Source organism: Natator depressus, chromosome 11 (assembly GCF_965152275.1).
Source record: "Natator depressus isolate rNatDep1 chromosome 11, rNatDep2.hap1, whole genome shotgun sequence".
In the NCBI taxonomy this organism is placed as follows: domain Eukaryota; kingdom Metazoa; phylum Chordata; order Testudines; family Cheloniidae; genus Natator; species Natator depressus.
In genome coordinates, this window is record NC_134244.1 from 42,798,040 (window position 1) to 42,823,929 (window position 25,890).

The window sequence follows — 25,890 nt, forward strand, 5'->3', positions numbered from 1 at the left end:
TGCTTTAAATTATATATTAATAAAAAATTTAAATATAAACTCAGTGAACAACAGCTGGTATAATCAATTTTTACATAAGTAGTCTTGCTATTTATTTTACAAAATGAAAAAAATTACGCATTAGGTATTTCCTATTTTAGTTTAACGTCCTCTAAACATTAAATGAACACATCTTGTCAGGAATCCACCCCAGGAGTCTTGGGATATTCCCTCCCCTCCCCTCCCTCCCACCGAAGAAATCTGTCCCATTTGACAAAAATCTACTATTTATGTTCACTGAACAAAACAGGATAGCCTTCAAATTATTTCCTGAACGTCCATTATTGGTATATGAAAAAAATCCAGTGTCTTAAAAATAGAAGTATTTCGGGACACTTATTTCAAATATATATAATAGAGAAATTTTGTGTATGTGTGTGTGTGTGTGTGTGTGTGTGTGTACACACGGGGCCTAAACAAGCAATAGCAAGTTAGATGAAGGCTTCAACTCTTCAGAAAAATCTCATTATGTGAAGAGTGAAGTGGCTCTGTAGGGAGTATTATGGAAATATCTGGGTTTGATTTAATGAGGCTCTTCACATTGGTGGAATATCAACTTAACAGAGAAAAGTCTACCCGGGGCGCTCAAGTTACCAAAATGAAAATTGGCAATTGAGATGATAAGAACGTGGCTTTCTTGTGCGAAATCACTTCAGGTAACAGATATAACATTAAATAACATACATTCTATGCACCAAGAACAATGTTTTATGTACCAAGTCTCTTATCTGTCTCTTCTAATGACTTCCCTTAGCGGGTTGTTAGTACTTGACAGCAGGTCTCTGCGCGGGGAACTTTTTTCCAATTCCACATTCAAAGGAGGTCCATCAGAGAACATGATTGGCAATTTTCGTCATAATCTGCACATTATTAGCATCAGAATTGACATGGCAGTAACACTGGTGGTTTTTGATGTGCCTTTCTTCAAGTTCAAGGAAGTCCCTCCAGTAGCCGTGGCTTGCTATGGCAGGTCTCAGTTATCCAGTGGTGGTTTTTCAGAGGCAAAGGCGTGATAAACATGTGTGAGAAATAAATCCAAGAGCCGTTTTACCAAAGAAAAGAAACAGAAAAACATTAAACTGAGAGAAGTACCTAAGGTCAATGCTTCAGGACAGCATCCTATACCTAGAGAGATTCAAGTATTTCCCAGATCGCGTGGATTATGGTAGTTGGAAAGCATGAGTTTAAAACTGCCTCTCTGACTCGTATAGAGCATCCTGTCAATCTCACTCTTCCCTTCCCTTTACCAGCCCATCCACAGCAGCCTCATTAGCTACCGCTCTTTTCTGTACATAACATAGGCGAGGCATTTCCAATTGATTCGAACTAAAACGAAATCAGAATAAAACAGAAACACTTTTCTCTTCTGTTGACACCCCCCCTCCGCCCCCAATTTCCAGACGGACGTGGCTGCAGGCTTCACTCAGTCCCTAGGCCAAATTCCCCTTGCACAGCGGGTGAGGTTTGGCTCGGGACCGACCGAGGGCGGCGGGAGTTGGGCCCAGCAAAGAGAAGAGAAGCTTTGCACCCAGTGACACCCGCGCAATTCCCCCGGGGAGCGGCGCCCAGGGCAGCCTTTGGCCCCTGCGCCGCGCTGTCCTGCAAACCCCGCCCCGGGGGCCTGCAGGCAGTCCCGCGCCCGGCGCTGGGCCCCGCGGGGACTGCAGGGGAATGTCAGGGCGGGGCCCTGCCCACCGCCCCCCGGCTCGCGTCTCCTCCAAAGCTGGGGGGGGGGGGGGCGGCGGGAAACGGTACAAAAATAGAAGGAACTTTTCCAGAGCCCGGCTGTGGGCCCCCCCTCCCCCGCCCCTTACAAACGGGTCGCCCCCGGCTGCCCCCCCCGGCTGCGGGCGGGGTAGTTATCTGGTGAGCGGCGCCTCCTCCCGCTGGTCCGGGGAGGCGCCCGCGGTTTTGCTCAGCACGGCCGCCGAGTAGGGCAGGAAGCCGCTCTCCGCCCGCTGCGAGGCCGCCGTGCAGGGGAAATCCGAGCCCGAGCCACGCGAGCCCAGCGCCGCGGCCGCCGCCGCCGCCGTCTGGCTGCTGTGACAGCTGAGGCAGGAGCAGGCCGCGGAGCCGGCCGGGGGCGCCGAGGAAGCCGCGGCCGCCGCGGCCGCCGCCGCCACCGCCGCGCTGCTGTTGAGCCCGGCCGCGGCGGCGGGGGCCTGGTAGAGGCCCGGGTGGCGGAAGCCGCAGAGCAGCTCCGGGCGGGAGTAGGGGTGCGAGAGGGCGCGGAAGGTGTCCAGCGGCCGGATGGAGGTGGCGAAGGGCGAGGCGGCGGCCGCTCCGGAGGCGGCCGCAGCCGCGGCGGCCGCCGTCACCCCGACGTGGGGGTAGTAGTGCAGCGGCACGTGCGAGTGGAAGGGGTAGGGCAGGCTGCCCGTGGCCGCCGCGTGAGTCATCATGTAGGTGTAGAAGCTGGGGTCAGCCGGGTGGGGCCAGGACATGGCCAGGCGCTGCCGCTTGTCCTTCATCCGTCTGTTCTGGAACCACACCTGGCGGGAGGGGGAGACACAACACACAGGCCGGCCTTAGACAGCAGCGCAGCCGCGGCGCCGGACACGAACCCAGCTCCCGCCAAGCCCTGCTCCGGCCGCGGGCTGCCGCAGCTCCCGAGCAGGGCATGGCTGTGCCGGGCAAGCTCCCCTCCCAGGACCCACCCCCCGCTGCTTAGCCTGGCTGTGATTTATTTATTAAGTGTCCTCCTGGTTTGCTACCTAAAAACCTTCCTCCAAATTCGCACACGCACAAAACCCGCTGACATCAGAGAGGGTTAAAGCTGTCAGGAATTAAAAATGAAAGTGGCTCCTTTGAAGGAACCCAGCTGCTTTTATGGGGAAGCTTTTCTGTTTGCTTTTTGTTAATTGCACGGGGTTTGCACACGGCAAAATATTATTTGCGTTTTGTTTTTAAAAGCAGCCGTACAAATGAAATTCCGAGTTGCTAACGCTGCAGCCTTGCTTCTGCCCTGTAACAATGGGCATTTGCATCTGCCTTCCGCTTTAGCATCCTTGCTCTATATTATTTTCTAGAGCTACTTTCAGGAAAGGAACATTCCAAACATACAGATCTTTCTGAAGCATGAAGGAGAGCGCTTAAGATTCGCCCTCTGTAACGGAGCAGCTTGTTTTCTTGTCTCAAGCTTTTTGGTTCTCCACTGCCTCTTTGTAATGTGCTATAAGTAACCACATTATTTAAAATAATCCAACCAAAAAAGATTTCACCCGAATAAATCACTGAAATGCTTTGTGCCAGTCAGACACTAAATCCGTTTTAAATAATACAGCATTTGTCTTTCAAGTGCTTTTGTCCGAAATGGGAGAAATAGAATTTTATTATATTGACGTGTCCAATTCCTCTGCTTCATTTTTTTGGTAAATATCATCGTTTGTTTCCTTTTTAACGTGCAAAAGCAATACAAATTGACAAGGAAAATTAAAAAACAAATAAAAAAAGTTTCAACCCAGAGAAACAAACAAACCCAACAGGAAAGACAAGACCGGATGTTCTTTAACCAAAAGTCATAGCTAAAAATAGCTAAGAAACCGTGTGGGAATTATGCAACACTATTTATTTTTATGTTATGTTATCATTGGATTTATTCTTTTGCCATACAGGAGGAGAGTATAAGCCACTGCATTTTCCTGTCAGTAAGAAGCACCTATTTAGCCGGGAATTGGGCTCGATCTCATATTTTAAGCTCCCAGACAGCACAAAAGCACCAAAATCCACATCGAGTGTACTAGCCCCGCGTTTGTAGCGCTTCAGCTGAGATACCTTGATGGTGGTCTCAGGGAGGTTGAGCGCTGCGGCCAGTTCGCACCTCCTGGGCCGAGACACATAGTTCTCCCGGTAGAACTCCTTCTCTAGCCTGGCTATCTGCTCCCTGGTGAAGGCGGTGCGGTACCTTCTCACCTGGTCAGCCCCAGAGCCGGAGCTGCCCAGTGCGTTGCTGCTGCTGTGCAGGCTGGTTAAACTCGAACCTGAGGACGAGGTGGTGGTAGTAGGAGCTGAGCTGCTTTCTGAATAGCCTGGCAAACAAGCAAGCAAATTGTGAAATAAAGATTTGTTCCTCTAGATGTGTTTGCGTGTATTAAATAAAGCAGGAGGTAACGTTACCAGTCTGGCTGTGAACTCTGATAATTAATGCTAGCTGTCATTGTTACAAATTGCTGCTGTTAATAGAATCAATAAAGTTTTTTTAAAATCACTTCATAACGAAATTATTCTAAGTAAATTAGGCATTTTAGTAATTATAGAATTCTAGCTCCTGCAGCCAATTAGCCAAGTAGGAGTACATATGCAGAGCACAATTTTAGAGATGTGGTACCGCTCTCATACTGCGATGATCTGATAACTCTCGTCTGTGAATCAGGTTTAACAGCTACATGAACCTTCCTTATTTTCGTTTGAGAGGCACAAAATAAGTGCAGCCATAAACAAAGATATGTCTTGCGTTATGGTGTAGCTTGCTTTTCTTTTGACACATTTGACAAAATGCATCTACTATTGCCCCAAAGAAATCCATTGATTATTCTCTTATTACACTCCCCAATGAAAATAATTCACCAAATTTATTTCAAACCTGGTACTATGGGGGGATTTTAATAGTCAGCGTTATCAGAGATTGAAAGTGAACAATGGCCAATTATTATTAGTGTGAATACACAATGACACATTTTATACGTACAAAGAAAGACAAATACACACATATACTTAGATACATAGTTTCTACTATCTATACACTCAATTTACTCCATGTATGTATATTTGTATAGATGGAGAAATACAGACAGATCTGCAGAACGAGAGAAACTATATAAATACATATATATAGTTCTATATATGGGAGAAAGAGAGCGATTTCCATGAATATATAGAGACACTTTGCTATATAAACACTGTTTAGTGTATCTTGTGTATCGTGATAACACATGAAAAATAATTGTGCACAGTTTTAGCAGTGGTTTTACTGAATACAGAGCGCTATTTCCACAGGCTAGCAAGTTTAATCAAATAACGGTACCGTTTAGATCGAGAGGATAAAATAATATTTACCTTTGTTATTGTTTTCCTTCAGCTGGGAGGAACTCAGGCTAGTTGGGGAGCGGAGTGCTGAACAGCCCACCTCCACATCACTGTTCATATCTGCCTCTTGAGCAACTTCTGAATAATGACTAATTTTCTTCCTGCTTTCCGACGGAGCAATTTCGGAGGAGACGTTGCTTTCACTGTTCTGATGTTGAAGATTGAATAAAGTGTCTATTTCAAATTTGCCTTTGGCAGGGATGTCCCCTATAGTGCTATGCAGAGAGGCGGAAGTTAGTCTAGGGCTGAGGCGACTAGTGTGTTGAGAATTTTCAAGGGCCTCCAGCACTGCATTTCCAGCTGAGTCTGACAAATTCGAGAGCCTTTTGCCAGCTGTAGGGCTGTGTAGACCTCTTTCCATCAGAATCATCTCTTTTCTTATTCTTTCCATCATCTCAGCTTTATAAAAAATGTCAAAGTTGCAGGGTTGGTCCTGTACTAATGATGAGCTGCAGCAGGGGCTAATTCACATTCAGCCCGGCAAGTGTCTCTAAATATTATTATCTCTTTTTGAGGGAGGCGTAAAAATTGTGGGATGCCAAAGCGAGGGAATGACTGGTCAAAATGACCCATACATCCTTTCTAGCCCGAAATGTCATTCATCAAAAAGTAGTGCTCGTCATTAAGGTAGGAATGACGCTGTTCGAATAATCATTTATTGTAACAGGTTTATAAGCAAATAAACACAAGCTTCTGTCAGTGGATAATGAAGGCAGCTTCTGAGCAGACAAATATATCCAGGTAGAAAGAAAGAAAGACAAGAAGTGAAGAGTAAAGCTCTTGTCCTTAGCGTGATCAGATCTTGCTTGAATTACTCTGGGGTTTGGCCTCTGGGGTGAAATTGACAGTCTGATTAATAAAATGAGCTGTGCAACATTTCCCCCTTCATTTAGGTGCATCATTATGCTCTGATTTTTGTTTTGTTGCCTTTTAGGTCCTAATGATGCAGCTTCTTTCTCGTTTGTCCTCGGACAGAACTACATGTTAAATAATAGATAATGTTTTATATATCTAAGAGCGGATTTTAGATCGCAACAAGAGGAAATGTTGGAAGAGGACCTGCGGACTGAGACTACCCTTCCCCTGTATTTTATTTACTTTTACTTTCCAGTTAAGAATGCACTGGTACTTTTATTTAGGAATTTTACTAGCACACACCCCAACCAGCCCCATACACGCAAACCTTATGCTGAGACTTTTAAAAACTATCGCTGCTGGTACATAGCAGTTTAAGTGCGTCTACCACAGCAGCCTGCAAATGGATTTATTGTAATCCGGGGTGGAGGGGGGGGTCTATTAGTATATTTTCCTCCTTACATCCTTAAATATGGTGTCCTTTTTACTTTCTATAGTCTTGTTTATTGTCGGAGCTAGTCTACGATTTTTCCCCCCTCTTGGGAAAATATTCTCTGTTGTGCAATTTGATGGCAAAAATGTCCAAATAACGTTAAATGCATTCATGATTTAAAGCACCGTACTGCAGCACTGTCATTTCATTCTCTAGACAGGTTTCTTTGTACACCCTCCCCCCGAAAAGCGAAGCGTTTTAAAATCTATATAGATATAATGACTTGATTTTAGTATTTCAAAGGCATCAAATATTAGTAAAGACATGCTCCTCATCATCATTCTTTCGCCAAGGTTACCTGTGGCTTAGTTAGCTGAGCTGTCCGTTGTTTTCCGGGTTGATCCGGAGTAAAATGTCTTGTGCTGTAAGGGACACGGGCTAGCAAGCTTAGTAGACGTGACTATCGGAAAGTCTCTCCTCAGTGATAACTTTGATAGTAATAATGACGCTGATGGCAACCATTTAAACGAAGATAAATCCTTTGTCATTAGCATCTCTGGAGTACTCTTCAATAGCTACCCAATCTCTACTTTCTGAGAGATTTTTTTCTACCCACATTGTGAAGTTTTAGATCCCGAGTTTCTGAATTTGATCAGGTATAGAAATATTTCAACGTTTCCTGTGATTACATAGGATTTTTTTTTTTTTTTGCCAAGAGAGGCGCTTCCTTGTAATGTTAAAGTCACATCTCCTAAGTTCTTATGCTCTTGCTTATGATTCATACTTGGAAAACGGGATTCTTGTCGGCTTTTTAAGAACGTATTAAAAGTCTCCCTAAACATCCCATGAAATATTTAGGAAACATTCTAGGCATTGTTTATAAAATCCAGCATTCTATTAATGAGAGTTTTATATCAGTTCTTTGAAACGTGAATTTAGCTGCAGTTTGGTGTCCTATGTTTTACAGCCCCAAACCAGACAGAAGTAAATATCAACTTTTCACTAACCGTAGGGAGCTTTGAGCAGTGTGCTTAGACTTAGACAAGAAAAACATATATTGTAATAGGAGGAATGTAAACGTCAAAGCCCTTTATATTGCCAACACAATCCAAGAGCACACTTTCTGAAACTATATTTCTCCATAAATAATTTTAAACCCGTAAGAGATGGTGATATATTTGCCTTTCTTACCCCAATATAACTGGTGACAAAGCGGTATCTTCTGTTTTATCAGGAGAGAGCACAATTTCCTACACCCATATTTACTGAAAAGATATAGGTTTCAGAGTAGCAGCCGTGTTAGTCTGTATTCGCAAAAAGAAAAGGAGTACTAGTGGCACCTTAGAGACTAACCAATTTATCTGAGCATAAGCTTTCGTGAGCTACAGCTCACTTCATCGGATGCATTCAGTTGTCTGACAGTCTCCATAGGCTATCCTGTTATTAAAATACTGTAAGGACAGCAGTTCCCTGAGATTAAACAATTCTGAACAGAAGAGTGACGATGTACATATTGGGCTCTGTTTGTAGGTACTGTAAACACTGCCTCACTTGAATTCAAAAACTTCTCTATTATGGACTATAGATGGGTGATCCAGACTGTAACCAAACTTTCCATCGCAAAAGGAACTGGTCCCAGTTAAATACAGACTTATGTTTTGCCAGTTGAAATAATGATTATGCAAAATACCCCTCCTAAATATAGATCTGAAAGCCTATTTCGTCCAGATTGAGTAGTGCCTTACCAGTTATAGGAGGGGAAACGGAAGTCTGTGGGTTGCTTTATTGCTGTCGTTTGGCGCCCCCGTCTGTTTTCTTAAATACTTTAACTGCGTTAGTATCTTTTTTCCCCATATTTTGAAAACCACAGCTAGACACCACATCTCCAACACACTTACATCTGAACACTACCAAATCCAGTAGAGCTTTATATTCCAAAAATGTTACTGCACCACTAAAAGGAAAATAATTGCTTTATGGTATATTGCAGGTGAAATAGGGTACTACAAAACGCACAATGTGAAAAATATGTTATACACAAGGTCGACTGTGCATTACCTTAATTAGTGTTTTGTTACATTGTGCACCTTTTAAATAATATTAATACTTAAGTTTAAAACAAAAACAATCAGCACAATACAATTAATCATTCCTCTCAAAAATGGATATCCACTAATAAACTAGTTGTTTGATATTTATATTCTTAGAAAACTAGATTGATATATTTTATAAATGTTTATAGTTTTTCTTTTAATAATGAGTGCAATCTAGAAAACTTTCAACACATATTTAAAGGGTTGTATCAGCGAGGGAATGTAAAGAAAGTGATATAGACCGATGAAAATAGATGAGTTTTTGCTACCCTGTTTACTCAGTTGTTCTTATAAGCTTTAACTAGCTGCATAGGCCAACAGCCAAAATATTTTATTTTATCTTGAGAGTTGTTACTTACGATATCAAATAATATTTTGATCATGTCTGTTAAATCTTCACTGAAAGAGAAATTCATATTAAATCGACTGAAATCTCAACCAGTTTTTAACTAGTTTTAAGGTGTTCTGGGGAACACTGGCTAAATATTTGGTTTTTTTTCTTAACTTTGGGTGTTCAGAGGTAAATTGTAAAATATTATTATTATTGCAGGTAACATACAACGTGTAGATGCACTGTTTCAGGTGGGAGCTTGCAAAAAACTTCTGGTTGCATATGTCTATATTGTCTCTCAAATAACTAAAGGCCCGATGTTGCAGTTGATTTCACCCAGGTATCTATAGGAGGACCCAGGCTCAAGTAGATAATGATCCATGAGCTTTGCCCAATTATTATTAAAAGTGATTGGTGAAAAAGAGAATTTTCATGTGTAGGTGAAATGGTCTGATGAGATCTAACGTTATTATACAATGTCGCTTTGCCCTTGACTTGACTACTCACAACATGAAACTAGAGCCTGTTTGCTTCATTTACTTATAGATCTATAGCGAATTATAGGAAGGCTGGTTTTAAGAAGGAAAAAAACAAGCTGAGATTTATTGCACTAAGACAATTATACCTGAAAGTTTGTGTTAAGACAACAGGTTCACTTTCTGTGGGAACCCTCTTCCCTCCTTTGTAGTAAAAAAATATATATAAACTCAGATATTTCACTCTTGCAAGCTAGAAAGTCCAGTGCTGTTATACAAGGAAACAATACAGTTCAAATTTACATTATTAATCTGCACTCTGAGTCTCCACAGAAAAACGTGTAGAGCCATCTAGTGACAGAGCTGGGATCCTACATCGTACGATATAATCATGGGAAATGCTGAATGGTGCAACTTGAGAGAATGTCTCTCTCTGCTTACACCTCCAACTCTGCAAAAACTGGAAGCCATTTAATATTGTTGCTGAAGACTTGCTGCTGGGTACAGCAGCTGCCTGGAGTTTTACTGGAGACATCAGTGCTTTCTGTGAGCCCATATTCTTCTCCTGTATATAAAGAAATAATTTAAGTACAAATATCCATACATACACCTCCATATATAAATATACTTATATTTATTCTACTTCCTGATGAGAGGTGGACAAAGCTAGAATTATTATGTAGGAGGACTCTAGCATAGTTGTCTAATTACTTGTGCTTTTAAAAATATTTCACTGCAGTGGTAAATATACAACTTGGTTACAACTCAAAGAAAGCTTTGAGCACCATATATTACAAAGTTAATAACATTGTGTCTTTTTGTGGCTAGCTTCACGAATGGGACGTATGTTGCGAAGTTCAGCTGATAACATTTTATGTGACGTAAAAAGTTATTTCGGTTTAAACCGAACCGTTTATCAGTTCCCTGCAGCGACCTGTATGCAACGCCAGCACGAGTTATGATTCTAAATACTGGCTGGGACTTATGAAAGATTTTATACCCGTTTATGGGGGGGTTGGGGGAGGACATGTTAAACACTCAAGTTTGCTTAAAAGTCTGCTTGGATTTTGTAGAGGTCACTGTGCAGAGTGATACTTTTCAATGTTCTGAAGCTTAGGGGACTGGACTCGGTGACCTCTGAAGGTCCTTTACACAGGCTTACATTTCTATGAGTCTGTGAAAATGTATCTTTCAAATATCAGAGTTAACTGACTTCCTAAATAAAGTTCTGTGCATCCATAAGACAGATTTGGAAAACATATTTTAACAAATATCCTTACCTGGCAATTAAGCCTTTTCTTTATTGCAGTTATTTCAATTTCTACTAGGTTTTTTTGTTGAGTTGGAAGAAAAAGAAACACAGAAAATAAACACTGTTGGTCTACTTAGTCACTAAAAACATAAGCTGGTTAACATTAAATAAAAAAATCTAGCGAGGATTGGAGAAGGTAGCTGTTGAAATATTACTAATCTCCTTATTTTGTGTACGAGCTGTTCAGGCTGAACCCAAAAGTGCAAAGTTCCTTGGTTTGTTTGGTATGGTTTTGTTTTCTGCAGCAAACTATAGCAATAGACCGTGACTTCAGAAGGGCAATCGAAATAAAGAAATAAATTTAAAATATAGTTCAGAGAAGAGGACAACGTTACCAAAGCCAGATCCCATGGAAGCCTGGAAAAGAGGTAAAAGAAGGGGGTGGCGGAAGGACGAGGGTGTGTTTGCTGGGCAGACGGAAAAGGGAGGTGAAAGAGAGTAGCACAGCAATTGCTCAATCCGTATGTTTAATTAGGACAAAGATTTGATTACTATAGTAGATTTTTCCGAAGATTTTTGAGGACACGAGATAATTTCAAAATCATAAAATGCGGCATAGTTCTTTATGGGAAAAGTTCAGTAACTTTCCTGCATGATGTGCTTGCAGATATCTAGTTAATTTATTACACTGATGCCCGTATTATTTCTAAATGGAAAATTTCATACAGATATGATGTCAACTATGCACACACTTACTATACACTAGAGGGAAGGGAAATTATTCTGTAACTTTGTGGAGCAAATGAAAACATCCATTATTACGATCTACTAACAAGTTTCAAAGTTGTCAGTTGTCACTGCCTTCTAAAATACTTTTTCACAATAAATGAAGGAGATAAGGAATCGTTTTAGAATACTTTATTATCAAAGTGTAATGTTACACAAAAGCAAGCATTAATTAGTCTAGATTCTTGTTCTACACCTAAGTGTACCACATAGTTAAAACAACAAATCTTAACACGTAAACTGGGTGTGTATTTTCAGACATTATAAAGAGACTGTGACTTATGAGCTCATTATTTTTATTCACATTCATAATATCCTGTTCGTGCAAAGCGTGAGAGTAAGGCAATGCTGTGTTTTTACACACCTCACAAAATGGCATATTACTGAGTTTCAATTATTGATCCCAAACCACTGTTCAGAGACATAGTCTCACTGGGCATGGAATTGTAGAACACTCATTGAGGCGAAAGTGGTCTTTGGTGTTATTTCGCGCTAAGACATAATTACAAATTAATTTGCTTTGATGTAAGAGGGCTAAGCAGACAAGAAACTTCATACTTTCAGTTTCTTTTTTTATTAAATACATTTTTTATATTTTTGTGACAGGAAAGATCATTACAGTATACTTATTGGCTAGAAGAACTACAGTACGAGATACAAACAGAAAATTGCACATGGCCAGTGCAATACACATTTTCGATCTTAAATATTGTATATTTTAGTTAAGAATCCATGGGAAAGCTGAATTCAGTTAACTAAAGGAATGAGTCTTTACTTGTATCCTTAGGATCCACTTCCCTAATTAGGTACCATTTTATATCCTGGGAACAAATACTGAGTCGGCTTATAATTGAGCCAAATACGTAGCCCTGACTGGTTTATTTATTTGACTTCTTACCTGATTATGAAAGATTAAGAGTAATTAAGTGGTTGGAGCTAATGAACACGAACTTGTGTTTGCCAGGCGGTTGTTACTGTGATTATTGGCACCAGTTTGTCATTCCTCACCCCACTTCCAGAAACTGCCAAATATTATTAGACTTGCTACAAAACTAAAAGACCTGCGATTACCGCGAAGCGGTTCGCTTTCTCATTCAACTCACTTAAGCCACTGTTAATAAAGAGAGATCATAGTTTTTATATAAAATACCCCAACGGGCTTATGATCCTTGGTTGTTATTATCAATGCAAATTGCATTTCAAAACAAAATCATGTCAAATATTAATTTCGCTTTCCATAACCTGTCCTTTTCTTTGAATCTTCCACTGTGTTGTTTTGTGTGTGTGTGTGTGTGTGTGTGTGTGTTAAGCATTCAAAACATTTCTGTTATCATTTTAATTTTAAAAAACCCACTTCCTTTTACTTTGGAGACGCTTCCCTGTAGTAACTTGTTGCATATTATGTCCAAGTGAGCGTGTTAAGTGTTTGCAACAAGTAAACCGAGAGCAAGAATGCTGAAAAGAGCCAGTCCAATAAGACTGAGATATGTTTATAGAACGTGATACATTTTAGGATCTTTGCACTACGGCAAGTTCAAAACTGACACAGCACTCGTGTCGATTAGACAATATAAAGATTTGCTACAGTCTTGGAAAGTTAACCCTAGAACCATAATAATAAGCAAACACGGCATTTTAACTTGTCAGTTTTACCACTAGATTAACTGACACTTCAAGAAAAAAGCCACATGTAATGAATCCCAGGTTTAACATCTTGTGCAGTACACAGACAGTGGATTTTAATGGCTATCGGCAATGATATAAGATCTGCCATTTATGTGTGCGTGTGTTTGTGTCTGTGATCTTATACACACGCATATATCTATATATGTTTATGCACTATACTTTTCAGAAATAACGTAAACAGCACTGTCATTTATATACCCTGTTAGAGCACACAGTAAGTTGCGTATATATATCTAGTATCCAAATGACAATAATAACAAAACCATGCAAAGTCTAATATTTCTTTATGAGATATTAGAAAGATACTGCAAACTTCCGTGTAGCAATCATTAATAACTCAGAAATGTCAATAAATCTATTTAGGAAAGGAATGTTTACTTCTAAACTAAATGGTTATTTAAATGCATCCCCATTCTGTGCATTTAGCAGTAACTGTTCCAATATTGGAGTAGGATCATTAATTAAGACACTTTGGCTGCTAGTCATTAGCAACTTTCCATGACTTTGAGCCAGAATTTAAATAACCATATGAATCGATAATGAAGTAAGACATAATCTCAAGTGTGAAGAACTGCAGTAAACACCGAGATATTCTGGACAATGACAATACATTCCCCCCCCCCGCCCCCCAGCCATTTCCTGCGCAATACGGTCATAAAGTTGGGGCTCTTGTTTGTTTGTTTGTTTGTTTGCTTTCTTTTTCTTTCTTTCTTTCTTTCTTTCTTTCTTTCTTTCTTTCTTTCTTTCTTTTAAGCCTTTTGAAGCGATGGAAGCTAGCCGGGAGATGAAAGCACCGCTGGTGCTGCAGAAAAGGGGGCCATAAAACCCCCCCTCCCACTAGCGTGATCAGCGCGTTTCGGAGTAAACGCCCGTGGATCCGAACAGTAAAATATGAATAAGTGAGGCAAGGGGACACGCCGGTCCCGGGCAGGGGCTGAGAGCTCTGAACCAGTTCAGGCGGCTGGAGGATCACATGCTCCTCGGCAGCCTATGAGGCGCCCTCGGACTCCAGCAAACTAATCTGGAGCAGGCCGCCCCCTCCCCCTTTTCCCCCTCCCAATCTGAAGTTAGTTTTTATAAACGTACCACAATGATCTAACCTGTTGGAGGCAATAACAATGTGCACCGTGCCTAGCCCGGGACCGAGCCGCAGCCAGGGATGTGCAAGGCCATGAGCAAAGCCGCGAGCTGGGAGATGGAAGGATTAAGAGGAGACGGGGTCGGCGGCGCCTCCAGCCAGTGCCGCAATTTTCTCTCGTCGCCCGTGTTCGGGGCGGCTCACTCGGGCCGCTCGGCGGCCGCCCCGGGGTTCGCGTACGCTGGGGGCCCGGAGCGCTCGGGTTCCGCGGCCCGCTCCGATCCGCCCTCCAAAGAGTGCCCGGGCTCCGCCGCTCCGCCGGCCGCCCCGGCGCTGGGCTACGGCTATCACTTTGGCAATGGATATTACAGCTGTCGGATGTCCCACGGGGTCGGGATTCAGCAGAACGCCCTGAAGTCTTCCCCCCATGCCTCCATTGGCGGCTTTCCCGTGGAAAAGTATATGGACGTCTCCAGTTTGGCCAGCACAAGCGTCCCCGCCAATGAAGTCTCCTCCCGGGCCAAGGAAGTGTCCTTTTACCAGGGCTACACCAACCCTTACCAGCACGTTCCTGGGTACATAGACATGGTCTCCACGTTCGGCTCTGGGGAGCCGAGGCACGAAACATACATCTCAATGGAGGGCTATCAGTCCTGGACTCTGGCTAATGGCTGGAACAGTCAGGTTTACTGCGCTAAAGACCAGTCCCAGAGCTCACATTTTTGGAAATCGCCCTTTCCAGGTACGCGAGGGAGAGCTTTGGTCTGAGTTTAATTTCCGCCCTGTGCTACACTCGCCGGCCTGGCGACCTGGTTACTCTGCGCACACAGCCCCCCGGCGCAGGGGGGAAATGTTGGTTAAGAATATCCCACTCTGTGTTTCCACCCTGTGTGGTAGACCCCAGAGCCCAGCTGTCCTAGCCTTATGGCTAGTTTTAAATGTGTTTGGATGATTGGACTTTTATTCACGTTTGCCTTTGCTGTTTTGGGAAGATGTGCCAGTTGATGTCTGGAATGCTTGGGATTGTCTCTGATTCCGCCTAGCATTTAAGACTCGCCCCAGAGTAGTTAAGAAACTGCATGCGGTGAATGTGCCCATGCACAACACCACATGCAGACAGACACAGGGAAACACACACTAAGCAAAGTTCTCCGTGTACTTTACATACATGTAACTTAACTCAACCCCCCCAGCAAATGCACTGCGAAACTTTGCAGGCTCGCTACCACGCAGGCTTGGAAAGCGATGACAGACCATCAAGATTTTCGTGCTTTAATAGCGTGTAAATAATGTGGGTGTGTAAATAATAATAAGCTGCAAACAGCCTAACATTAATTATTTTCCCATGAAAACCAGTGCCCAGCAAGTATCAGTTAAGATTTAAACGCCTGTAATAAAATTCTAATTTTTCGCATAATGTCTTTTACAATAGGGGATGTTGCACTAAACCAGCCAGATATGTGTGTCTACAGACGTGGAAGAAAGAAGCGAGTGCCATATACAAAACTGCAACTTAAAGAACTCGAGAATGAATATGCCATTAACAAGTTCATTAACAAGGACAAGAGGCGAAGGATATCCGCAGCCACAAACCTGTCTGAGAGACAAGTTACCATTTGGTTTCAGAATAGAAGGGTGAAGGATAAGAAAATAGTCTCAAAGCTGAAGGACAATGTTTCTTGATCTATTGGTTGTGGACAGTGACGGAAATATAAATGCAATTTACGATCAGCTAAAGACTTTTGGAAAGACTTGAAAATATATTTAATATTTTCCCCCCTTCCTATGGCGGCGAGATTTTGTGATTTGCTTTTAATTAATGTCAGCATTTTTCTCTGATCCGTAGAGAATGCTGCCAAAACTTGACTTTGTAGTTCTGTTTCTTTCTTCTTTTTTGTGTATTTTAATATCTTCTGTTCCTCCCTCTAGGCCAGTATAAACGACTTTAAGTATGTTGATCAGTTACAATTATAATTTTCTTAAATACTTATCTGTTTTTTTTTCTGTAAAATTGTCTCTGAACAGCCGGGTGCCAAGACTGTCAGTTGTGATTTGGTATAATACATTTCACAACCACGCCGAATTTGAAAAAAAAAATAATGTAATGTAATTGGGGATTAAGAAATCATTACAACACTGTTCTCAGTCTAAAATAAAGTGAGCCCACCAGCATATACAGTGAGTGGTTGTTAATGTGAAAATAGCTACTTTTATGTTGTTGGGAGGTGGTTATTATTTTTTCAGAGAAAAATGTAATTTGGAGCCAGATTGGAACTAGAAAAACATATTTAACTTCAGCTGTTTCCATGACTGTCTGTATTCCACATATTTTTTTGGATTTTACTTTGTAGTCATTTGCAGATTAATGATTTCATACTCCCTATTGTAAAGAATAACAAAATATTCTGTGCAGATGCATTTATTCGGATGCATCACACACAATTACTTCAAACAATACAGTTTTATAGGGTTATCATTTGCTCTTCATTAGTAAGATAGTCCGAAACAGATAAGTTTTATCAGTTTATAGCTAGCTAGTTAGCTGCATACTAGGAACACACAGTTAAATCGAATCCCAGTGTTTAATCATATTGCATATAGAGGACATGCTGTATAAAGGTGTGTATAAACGTTATGTGTATTTTTATATAATGTATTGGATGCCCTATTATCCTGTTTGTCTGAACAAGCACAAGACTCTCCACCTTCACCCCATCATGTGGTTTGAAAACTTCTTGTTACAGAAGTGAAGCTTGCTGATACCTTTAAGTTACAAAAATACACGGGTGTTAATGAAAGAAGCAATAAATGAGGACTTTCGAAAGATGCCGTAATTTATATAGATCAGAGAGGCTGGCGGTTGTGTTTTAGTTTTGTTTGAATCTTAGTGTGCGTGTTATGATACCCATGCAGTGATTTTGATCATACAAGTCAGTTTACTGCTAGGAGAGAAAAGAGAAAATCTCTCCATTTATTTCTCGTGTAATTATTAAACTATGTTGTGTTCCGAACTATTATTATTTATTATAATAGCCTATTGCTCTAAACACATTGATACTTAACGTATGTGGGTAAGACATACACTAAGTCTCTTTCCATCAAACGATATTGTTTCCGTTCTTGTTTTAAGGTCTGCTTTTACTTGGAATTGTGTTGGAAATGGGGGCTCAACTTCAAAGCCGTGAATGAGTTTGTCAAGAGCTCCTTAAAACATCTTCAATAAAAACGATTTCTTTTCAATATAAAAACAGTTGAAGAAAATCGCATTTATTTTTACAGCGTGGCGTTTCGCAGGCTGCATTATGGAAAGGCTACTTTTATGGCTTGATTGTTTTTTTTTTTTAAAAAGCAAGTCAGATCTCTAACGACAGGCTGCATTAAAAAGTCGAGAATACAGCCCAAAGACGGGGCTCTTTGCTATACCAGGTCTTTGTATAATGAGTAAAAGACGCTTTCTGCCTACAGTTTGCTCTATGAAACATAATTGTGGTTTTCCAGCAACTTCAGCTCCACTGTGGCATTTCGTCTCGCAAGAAATGCGGCTTCTTTGAGCAGCCTTCCAGTGTTTTAAATGTTCCATACGTGTTTGCTTCACATGGCATTTTAGAATATTTGTTGTGTCCTTAGGCCTGAATCTGCATTCACACACCAACAAGCCTCCCTGATGCAGCTGGTTTGGCTGAGTGTGGAGTTCAGAAAGCGGCCCAGAATTTTGTCAGCCCATTCATTTAACAGAATGACCTGTACAGCGAAGTGTTAGGCTCACACGTTACCCTTACACTTATTCCCACCCTCGCCCCCCACCTTCCTTTTTAACTTGGAAAAAAAAAATCTCTCTCCGCTGGAAAGCCAGGTTCCAAATTGGATTTTCTTTCCCTGGGAAAATAAGAGACTTTGGGGGAACATAAAATCTCTAACTTGAAGGACATGGGAGATAGAGTAAATGTCCAAAAAAGTGTTGACCCGTCTCTGATAATCAATGCTGCCTTTGTTTAGAACTTTTAAAATCCCTTTCCTCTCTATATTTTAAAGTCCGTCTATCTGTTAGAACCTTTTCACCCTATTTTTTTAAACACTTTTAAACTAAGAAATACTCATCGGTTAGATTTTTATTGCTAACATTTAGTTTTCTTTTTGCCCAGAACTCGCTCGTATTATATTATTTTTTGTTGTAAGGTTAGCCTTTAGACTCAGTTTGTATCAGAATACTGAGGTGCAGATTTAGGCAAGATTACAACTCCACCTGACGTGCAAATAATACATCAGAATGAAATCTGAACCCGCTACTCACTCAATCACATATGAGGAGTTTGCTTTTATTTTTTGTCCCATGGAGCCTAACGTGCAGAAGTAGAAAGAAAACGGCAACTATTGTCAGAAAGGCGAAGGCTTCCTTTTCCCCTCATCACCTGCATTTCGACGCATTATTTATAAAGTATACTGTCTGTAGGTACGCATAGAAGGAGCACGGAAGCGAGATGGAAGAAATTAAAGAATGCTTCGGCAGAAAGTATGGAGAGCTGCTCTGGTGCTAGAGACAACGTCTTCATCAAAGGCTATTGGATTCTGTACAGTTGTTTGGAATATCAGATGAATTATAATATACCCAGCCATTGTGTGTGCAGTGTACATTTCATATCACTGCCAGCACCTAACTAAGAGACCTTATGGCCCCACAGTTTATGTATAGTAATTTATTTTAGACTAATGAAGCGTAGCGTAATCGTAATGATTCTGCTACTATAGATAATTAATGTACTCACTACTTGTGAGAAATAAAAGTGTGAAAGAGAAAGTTCTATTTCACACTATTCAAGAGTACTTTGATTATACATATTAGCAGAATTCTGATGACTGAAATATCTTTATTATATAATACATGTATAGTTTTATTTCACATAATTAATTAGTACATTAGTAAATTGAATTGAAATATGGCGTGATGGTGACTTGGCTGCCCTCTATTTACCATTGATCTTGACTCCTATAGTAGTGCTGTGCAGTGAGTGTGGATGTACAGGACAATCCTGCCATCTCCTGGACAATCTCTGGCATAGGCTGGGAAAGCACTTCACTCCCGTTCCAGCTGCCGCATCTCCACAGTACAAATGACAACTCAATATCATTAATTTACACGGCACAACTTTCATATTCAAAGGGAAAGACTATGCTTATAAAATCAAAGGGTTTGGAAGCGTAATCAGGTCTAGTAGTCACACTACTTTTGATCCAACACTTACCCAAAAGCGCTTAAGAGCAAAGGTCTCGATCTAGCTCTATAATAAACGATTACATTTCTTGTACAAATAAGAATATAGGGATAGGCACGTTTGATTAAAGAATATGGTTTAACAAATGAGGCGTGTGTTTACAGCTGAAGATATCCTCTCCAACAAGACTTCTGGTCACTGATATTTTCACCCCACCACCGGCAAAAATTTTGAACAAGGATTATATTACAAAATATTGTGTCATGCTTGCGCAGACTTAAACATAACCATTATTTTCTTCAGCTATAAATACCTCTGCTGTTGCTAAGATTTTTCTTTCCATATTTATTTTATTATTCATTTACAATTATAGATGAGTTTAAGGTTAATTGAAAAGTCCTGGTTTCTCTAACACCATAAAAACTAGTTTGAAGTGTCACCTTCCTTTCCGGTAACAGAGCTCACATCTATTCTTGGTTGGTTTGTTTTTTTACTGGGGGAAAATATACTCTTTTGAACACAAAATGTCCATTCTTTTCTTCTGAGAGGCTAAAAGCAGTTGCAGATTTCTTTATGAAACGCTAGGGCGGAAGAGAACTAAACTTTTCCCAACTATTTCCCAGCATATTGGAAAACGAAAACAAATAAGTTAATAAGAGAGACTCAATTGGTAGACATAACTCAAACAATAAAAATTAAGAGCAGTGGTCAGTAATATCCTCCAGCACTGCTTGTGTGGTCTTGTGTGGTCTAGGAGGATAATCTGGAGAGTAATCATTTAAAGATTTTCTTCCTGGGCAATGAAATTACTGTATAATTTACTCAAAATTCCCATTAAACAGAAAGACGAGTTTCATTAGGAAAATGTCAATGTCTGATCTCCTCATAGAAATAAAGCCAAGATTAAAACTATAATTAACAAGACAATAACATGGAAAATTAACCTTTAGTGTTAACCATGTTTGATATTTTAATCGAGCTAAGGTAACACGATGAAGTCAGTGCTTTATGTTTCTGTTTGAAGCTGGGTTAATTCCGTTGTGGGGACATCCCGTTTATGGAAGCGATCCATATGAAATAGTCAGATTAGAAGCAGCGTGTATGTATTTACTGTGTGAAATGTATTAAATGGATGGATGCCGAAAATATTATTTAGAAGTCGACTTTATGTTCCGAAAACCTGCTCTGAAGACTGCTGACTGATGAAGAGTGATCTCAAAAATATCCATGCTCATCTGAAGCTTTTTCCTCTGATAACTTGCCCCACATCAGCCGCCTTACCCCATATTTCCGTATGTTTTAGCAAATAGGTTCAAGACTCTTGCGCCATTAGCCGTATTTTTCATGGACTATTTCGGCCTTAGTTACTATACAGAAGGCCTCGCGGAATTCAGAACTGACTCTTCAAAAGCTCCACAACTCTTTCGCTCGCCCTTTGCCAAAGTCATGCGGTATGAAGTGTGGACGCTCACTAATGTCATTTTTAATTCCGTTGTTATGCGAAAAGCAGGGGGGGAATTCTTTAAATCATGTTTGACCCTGAAAAACCCCGAGTGCCAAGAGCTGACCACCTAATGGCGGAAAAATAAACGCTATGGAAATTATGTCATATCAGCCAGACAATTTAAAACCGGTGGCGACCACTCTAATCATTGCCTTGTCTTATTGCACCTCCGACTAGACGTGTTTTCTCGCAGTTTCCGAATTAATTCTTAGCTTCTTCTCTCGCCAGTCCTTAGGAATAAGCCTGATTTGCGAAAATAAGAATAAATAAATCAAGAAAACCTTTACTTTGGGCGGGTTATGCTAAAATGTATTGCACGTGATAGAAATGTATTCTTTGGACTTTATTTTTATATACTTTGCAATGTTAAAAATAAAGACTCCTCAAGAAGAAACGTGTTGGGGGAAAGAGTGGAACGGGTTTTATTTTTAACAGTGTGTGTGCACTGGGAAATGTAAATTACTGAACGCCCTGTAAAGAACACAGACCTTCGATGATTACGCTCTCCCCCACATGGTGACAATGCAAGTTAAAATGTGAAAACCTGAAAGGGGCATAAATCTACAGCTAGAGTCATATCGGATCATTATCATAATCATACCAATAATAGCAGAGCATCGATGAGGATTTTAATTTCAAGCACGTATACAATGATGTTTGCAATAAACATATATGTACATGTGCATCTGTATGTATAGCAAATAGCTTCACACCTTTACAATAAATGAGGAAACCCTAGGTGAGAAATAACGCGTAATAATCATAATGATCGAGTCAAGTAGGCATAAGGAGAAATCACCGTTCTCGGGATTCTAGCTAAAGTGCCCGATCTAAAGCTTTACAAATGTTTGTTTTCTCCTAGTTTCCCTTTTGGAAAGCAGCGTTCCACTCCTACTCCATCCATTTTTATAGGAGTGGGGACAAAGCTTTCTCCTCCCCCTTGCAAGTTAGGGATTTTAATATTTCAAGTATTACTATAATACTGAGAACAAGAGGGCTCAGTGGGTGTAGGCGGTGCTGAAATTACCGGCTTTGAAGAACCTGTATGCAAAGTTTCGTCCAATCGTTTTAGGCTTGCCGCTTATTCCCCGTTGTAACTAAATCCTGCTGTAAGACCAGCTGAAGGCCTTTGTTGGAAATGTGTGATCGCAGTCTCTACAGATCTGGCTACGTTGGTTCTCTCTTGAATTTGCAATCGCCGGACTCCTTTTATTTTCCTAATTTGCGGACTAATGGCAGTCAATTGGCGGCTCTGCCCACCATTTCCTACCCCAGAAGCTCGATCCCCTGGACTTGCTCAAGTTCGTGTACAGCTCAGCCTCAGAACCATGCTTTCAGCGGCTCCTCACAGCCTTACCTTACGGGCTCTGTTCCAATCAACATCAATTCCAACAGCAACAAAGAGTGCCTGGAAGAAAACAATAAATACTACGCCCACGAAGCAAGCTCCAAACAGGAGGAAAGATGCAGGCAGAGGCTCTCTTTTGCCAATGACCCAAGTATTACTCATCCAACCAACTTAAAGCCAGTGAAGTATGACCACTCCAGCCTGCAAAGAGGTTTGCATGGCTCATCAGCTCTTTTTGAAGTGAATTCCTCTCCTTCAAACTTAAAGGAGGACATCAAGAATTCGGTCAACTTGAACCTGACAGTGCAGTCTGCAGCAGTCCAGTCATGTCTGAGACCTTCAGTGCAGGATGGTATGCCTTAAATAACTCACTTTTATCTAGAAGAGACCTAGAGAATAATTTTCTAAAAGACCCTTAGAATTATCTTAATTACACGTTTATCCATTTGAGGAGATAATCAGTTAATCTGACAAGATAGGTAGTTCTTGTGATGTCCAATGTACTTGACGAAAACATACCTTGGGCAAGTTACATTTATGTAATGCTGTTTATTGCATGCTCCATGTATTGCAGACAATTTATCCATTAAATTATCGACATGTTTGTTGTAGGTTTGCCTTGGTGTCCCGCACAGGGGAGATTAAGAAAGAAACGGAAACCTTACACAAAACAACAAATTGCTGAATTGGAAAACGAGTTTCTCCTCAATGAGTTTATTAACCGACAGAAGAGGAAAGAGCTATCAAACAGACTGAATTTAAGCGATCAACAAGTTAAAATTTGGTTTCAAAACCGACGGATGAAAAAGAAAAGAGTAGTAATGCGTGAGCAGGCGCTTTCTATGTACTAGACAAAAGTCTTGCCATTCCTGTAATGAACTTGTCTTTTGCAACTTTAGGGTAGAGTATATTCCCGATGAAAACTTTATTATTATGATTATTATTATTATTAATAATAAAACAAATTCTAGAAGTTCTAAGCAAACCTTTGGGGCTCTTGTAAATTGGCAAATATTGAATTCTTGGCCAAAAAGAAGAAAGTAAACTCATCAAAAGGCTACACTAAGACCTGTATTATCAGCTCTTATCTTTAATTTCGCTTTATAATAGATTTTCTTCTACTTTTTTCTTTCCTTGGAGGATGAGCGGTACTGAGCTAAGATCCATTTCTCTAACTGTATGTAAACATAATTTTGCAGAAAAATAAAGAAACGTTGACTAGTAATGATCTTGGATATTAAAATACTGGCTAGTCCCTTCATATATTAACTTGCCTTACAGTATGAGCATGCAGTGTTTGTTTATTTTGTGGTTGGGAATAACCTGGGTTTTTTAAATGGAAAAGCGTATAACAAATAAACCCTATTTTTAATAAGCCATTAACATAATGGCATAGATCCGAGAACCCAGAGGCATACATTTTAACGGGGCACGTGACTTGTGCGCAAAGGCATGGCATAACCTGACTACACAGATTCATAATGCGCCCAAAGGTTTTCTGCTTCTTGCGTGTTGAAAATGATGCATTAACTCCTGCTACTTATTTAAAAAGGTGTTGAATAAATCTCTCTTCTGCAGTCATAGGCTCCGGCAAACTGAATGAAAATGCCTGAAGTACTGGGGGTAAAAAATCCTTTGTGCATCTTCAAACATTCATGTGCCACTGAAGGCTGCCGTTGTCTCTTGCAGCCCTGCCCTTATACCTAGACTTTTAAACTGTGATGGAAAATCAATGGTCAGGCCTTTGAGCCCTTTGCCGCAGCTTCTTACTTGTAAACCAGAAAGAAATACATGCCAACGGACTGCCTTTTGCTTTGGTTTTCAGATGCGTTGATCGTCTTATTGCCTGCTCCATTAAAAGAAAGGAACTTTTATTTGGAAGTAAATATTGTTTGTCTGTCTTTGTCAGTGCAAGTGTCGAGGAGTCTCGTTCCCCCCCCCACACACACATACACTGCCTTTGAACAGCCTTGACAAAGATAATGCTCTCCCAGTCACGTTCATGATAAAATGTTTTGATTCATTGACTAGAATCCAAGTGCAAAACTCAGTTGTTATGAGCTCCCTCACCCACTCCATTCGCCCTCTCTCTCCAGAAAGAAAGAAAGAAGCGAAATGTCACTGCGAAGGCGTTTTTAAAAATTAGACACCCCCCGCCGCCAGCGTTACTATAACTTTGCTCTGTTTCCATCTTCATGATCTAGAAATAGAACTAAAAAAATTCTTGTAGGTCGCGTCCTGTGTTCGATGCGAATCGTTTCTTTGGCGGCCCGTGCCGTGCGCAGTCTATGCTGCCTTGTTGGTCTGGATGACTTTGGCCTGGTCCAAATGTTACACGGGGGAAAAAAATAAAAAATCAAAACACCCTGTTGTAGGCGATAAAGATGGGGTTAATACAGGCCGATCTGCGATTTCTTTTTAATCACACGCCTTAACAACATATACTAGTGCCGAAGAACTGGGTAAACATTGAAAACTCTCAGATTCATGGAAGGGATTTACTTCCATTACTATTGTTTCATCTGGATGTTCAAATGATCATTTAGCATATTTTTTTTTCCTGAGGACAAAAGCTTCTGTGCCTTTGTCCAATGCAAACACCTCCAGTTGTAAATACCTCTAACTTCATCGAGCTCGACACATTTTCCAACTCATCTGATGGTTTTTAAATGTTTCATCCATTTCTATTGTTTTTTTGCGGCTGATCCCTTTACCTTTAATGTGAAACTGATTTGTGAGCAGTACACTGAGCTCTCTACCAGATGCGAATCAAATGAAAATTACGTATATTTACTGGGTTTTATATTTTAAAATTTTCCAGTGATCTTTAGGTCCTGATTAAAATGTCTATTGAATGTATTTTTCACGTAATTCAAAGTTTTTAATGCAGAAGCTTTTTCTGCATGCGAAATCTTGGGCTGCCTTTCCTTTACCATAGTAATTCAAAATGACAGAGACTGGGTTATACCCGTGTTTTTCTGATATGAAATAGGCTTAAATGTACTTCTTCAAGGCGTGTGAATAAGGATCAAAATGATAGTGAACAGTACAAAGAAACTATCTATTAATACAAGGCTAGTGACTGTTTGAGATCAACCAAAATATAATTTAAAAAAAGACACATTTGAACTTTGTTTCTATCCAATCATCAGGTTTAAAATGTGTTATGGCAGTTGTAAGGAAACAGTCGTTACAGCTCATTTTGGATATAAATACTGGCTTTTTGGGGGGTGCAGCGTATCAGCAATGTTTCTGAATGTCTGAGGCTGATTGCTTCAGAAGAGGGAAGCGGTAAAGGGTCCAGAGATATTTTCGATTATAAGAATGAGAGCCAGCAAACTGGGGATTAGTATTTATGTCTTCTAAATTATCATGTTACCTCAGTACACAATGGAGGCAAAAATACGCCTGAGGATCTCGCTATTCAAAAGTGAACACTTAGGAAAACCACCAGCGAAACAATGCATTCTGAGAAGTCCAGAAACTATCTTTTTAAAGATTTTTTATCAAGCTAATGCGAACTGGCAAATACAAATATCTTCTTCTCCTAGTATGTTCTTCGATAATAATAACACAAAGAAATTCTATTGAAAAAATCCAGAAGAAAAGTCTCAAAACTTCTGAAGCTTCGTTGCTGATTTCACCCCTCCCCCGCATACTATTCCTTTCCAATACTGTCTAGCAAAAATTGACTTGTTTATATTGCATTTTCCA

The 25,890-nt window shown here is 40.5% G+C and overlaps 3 protein-coding genes across 3 annotated transcripts; 2 read left to right on the forward strand and 1 right to left on the reverse strand.

Annotated features, from left to right (window-relative positions):
• Positions 1–1,898: 1,898 nt before the first annotated feature.
• On the reverse strand, positions 1,899–6,819 carry EVX2 (even-skipped homeobox 2). Its single transcript, XM_074966852.1, has 4 exons — positions 6,771–6,819; positions 5,095–5,954; positions 3,814–4,067; positions 1,899–2,531 (listed from the first exon to the last, which is right to left on the reverse strand). The coding sequence occupies exons 2-4, from the start codon at positions 5,516–5,518 to the stop codon at positions 1,899–1,901; spliced, it is 1,311 nt and encodes a 436-aa protein (XP_074822953.1). The 5' UTR covers positions 5,519–5,954; positions 6,771–6,819.
• A 7,376-nt stretch (positions 6,820–14,195) lies between these two features.
• Positions 14,196–15,797, forward strand: HOXD13 (homeobox D13). Its single transcript, XM_074966853.1, has 2 exons — positions 14,196–14,856; positions 15,547–15,797. The coding sequence occupies exons 1-2, from the start codon at positions 14,196–14,198 to the stop codon at positions 15,795–15,797; spliced, it is 912 nt and encodes a 303-aa protein (XP_074822954.1).
• Positions 15,798–21,966: 6,169 nt separating this feature from the next.
• Positions 21,967–23,027, forward strand: HOXD12 (homeobox D12). The gene is made up of 2 exons (XM_074966854.1): positions 21,967–22,528; positions 22,789–23,027. Exons 1-2 carry the CDS (start codon positions 21,967–21,969, stop codon positions 23,025–23,027), a joined length of 801 nt encoding a protein of 266 aa, XP_074822955.1.
• Positions 23,028–25,890: the final 2,863 nt, after the last annotated feature.

Coding starts and splice junctions, on each gene's coding strand:
- EVX2 (XM_074966852.1), bottom strand. CDS start 5,518: ATGATGGAAAGAATAAGAAAAGAGATGATTCTGATGGAAAGAGGTCTA. Junction 4,068..5,094: donor GAAGGAAAACAATAACAAAG/GTAAATATTATT, acceptor CTTGTTTGCCAG/GCTATTCAGAAAGCAGCTCA. Junction 2,532..3,813: donor TCCCTGAGACCACCATCAAG/GTATCTCAGCTG, acceptor CCCTCCCGCCAG/GTGTGGTTCCAGAACAGACG.
- HOXD13 (XM_074966853.1), top strand. CDS start 14,196: ATGTGCAAGGCCATGAGCAAAGCCGCGAGCTGGGAGATGGAAGGATTA. Junction 14,857..15,546: donor TTGGAAATCGCCCTTTCCAG/GTACGCGAGGGA, acceptor CTTTTACAATAG/GGGATGTTGCACTAAACCAG.
- HOXD12 (XM_074966854.1), top strand. CDS start 21,967: ATGTGTGATCGCAGTCTCTACAGATCTGGCTACGTTGGTTCTCTCTTG. Junction 22,529..22,788: donor GAGACCTTCAGTGCAGGATG/GTATGCCTTAAA, acceptor TGTTTGTTGTAG/GTTTGCCTTGGTGTCCCGCA.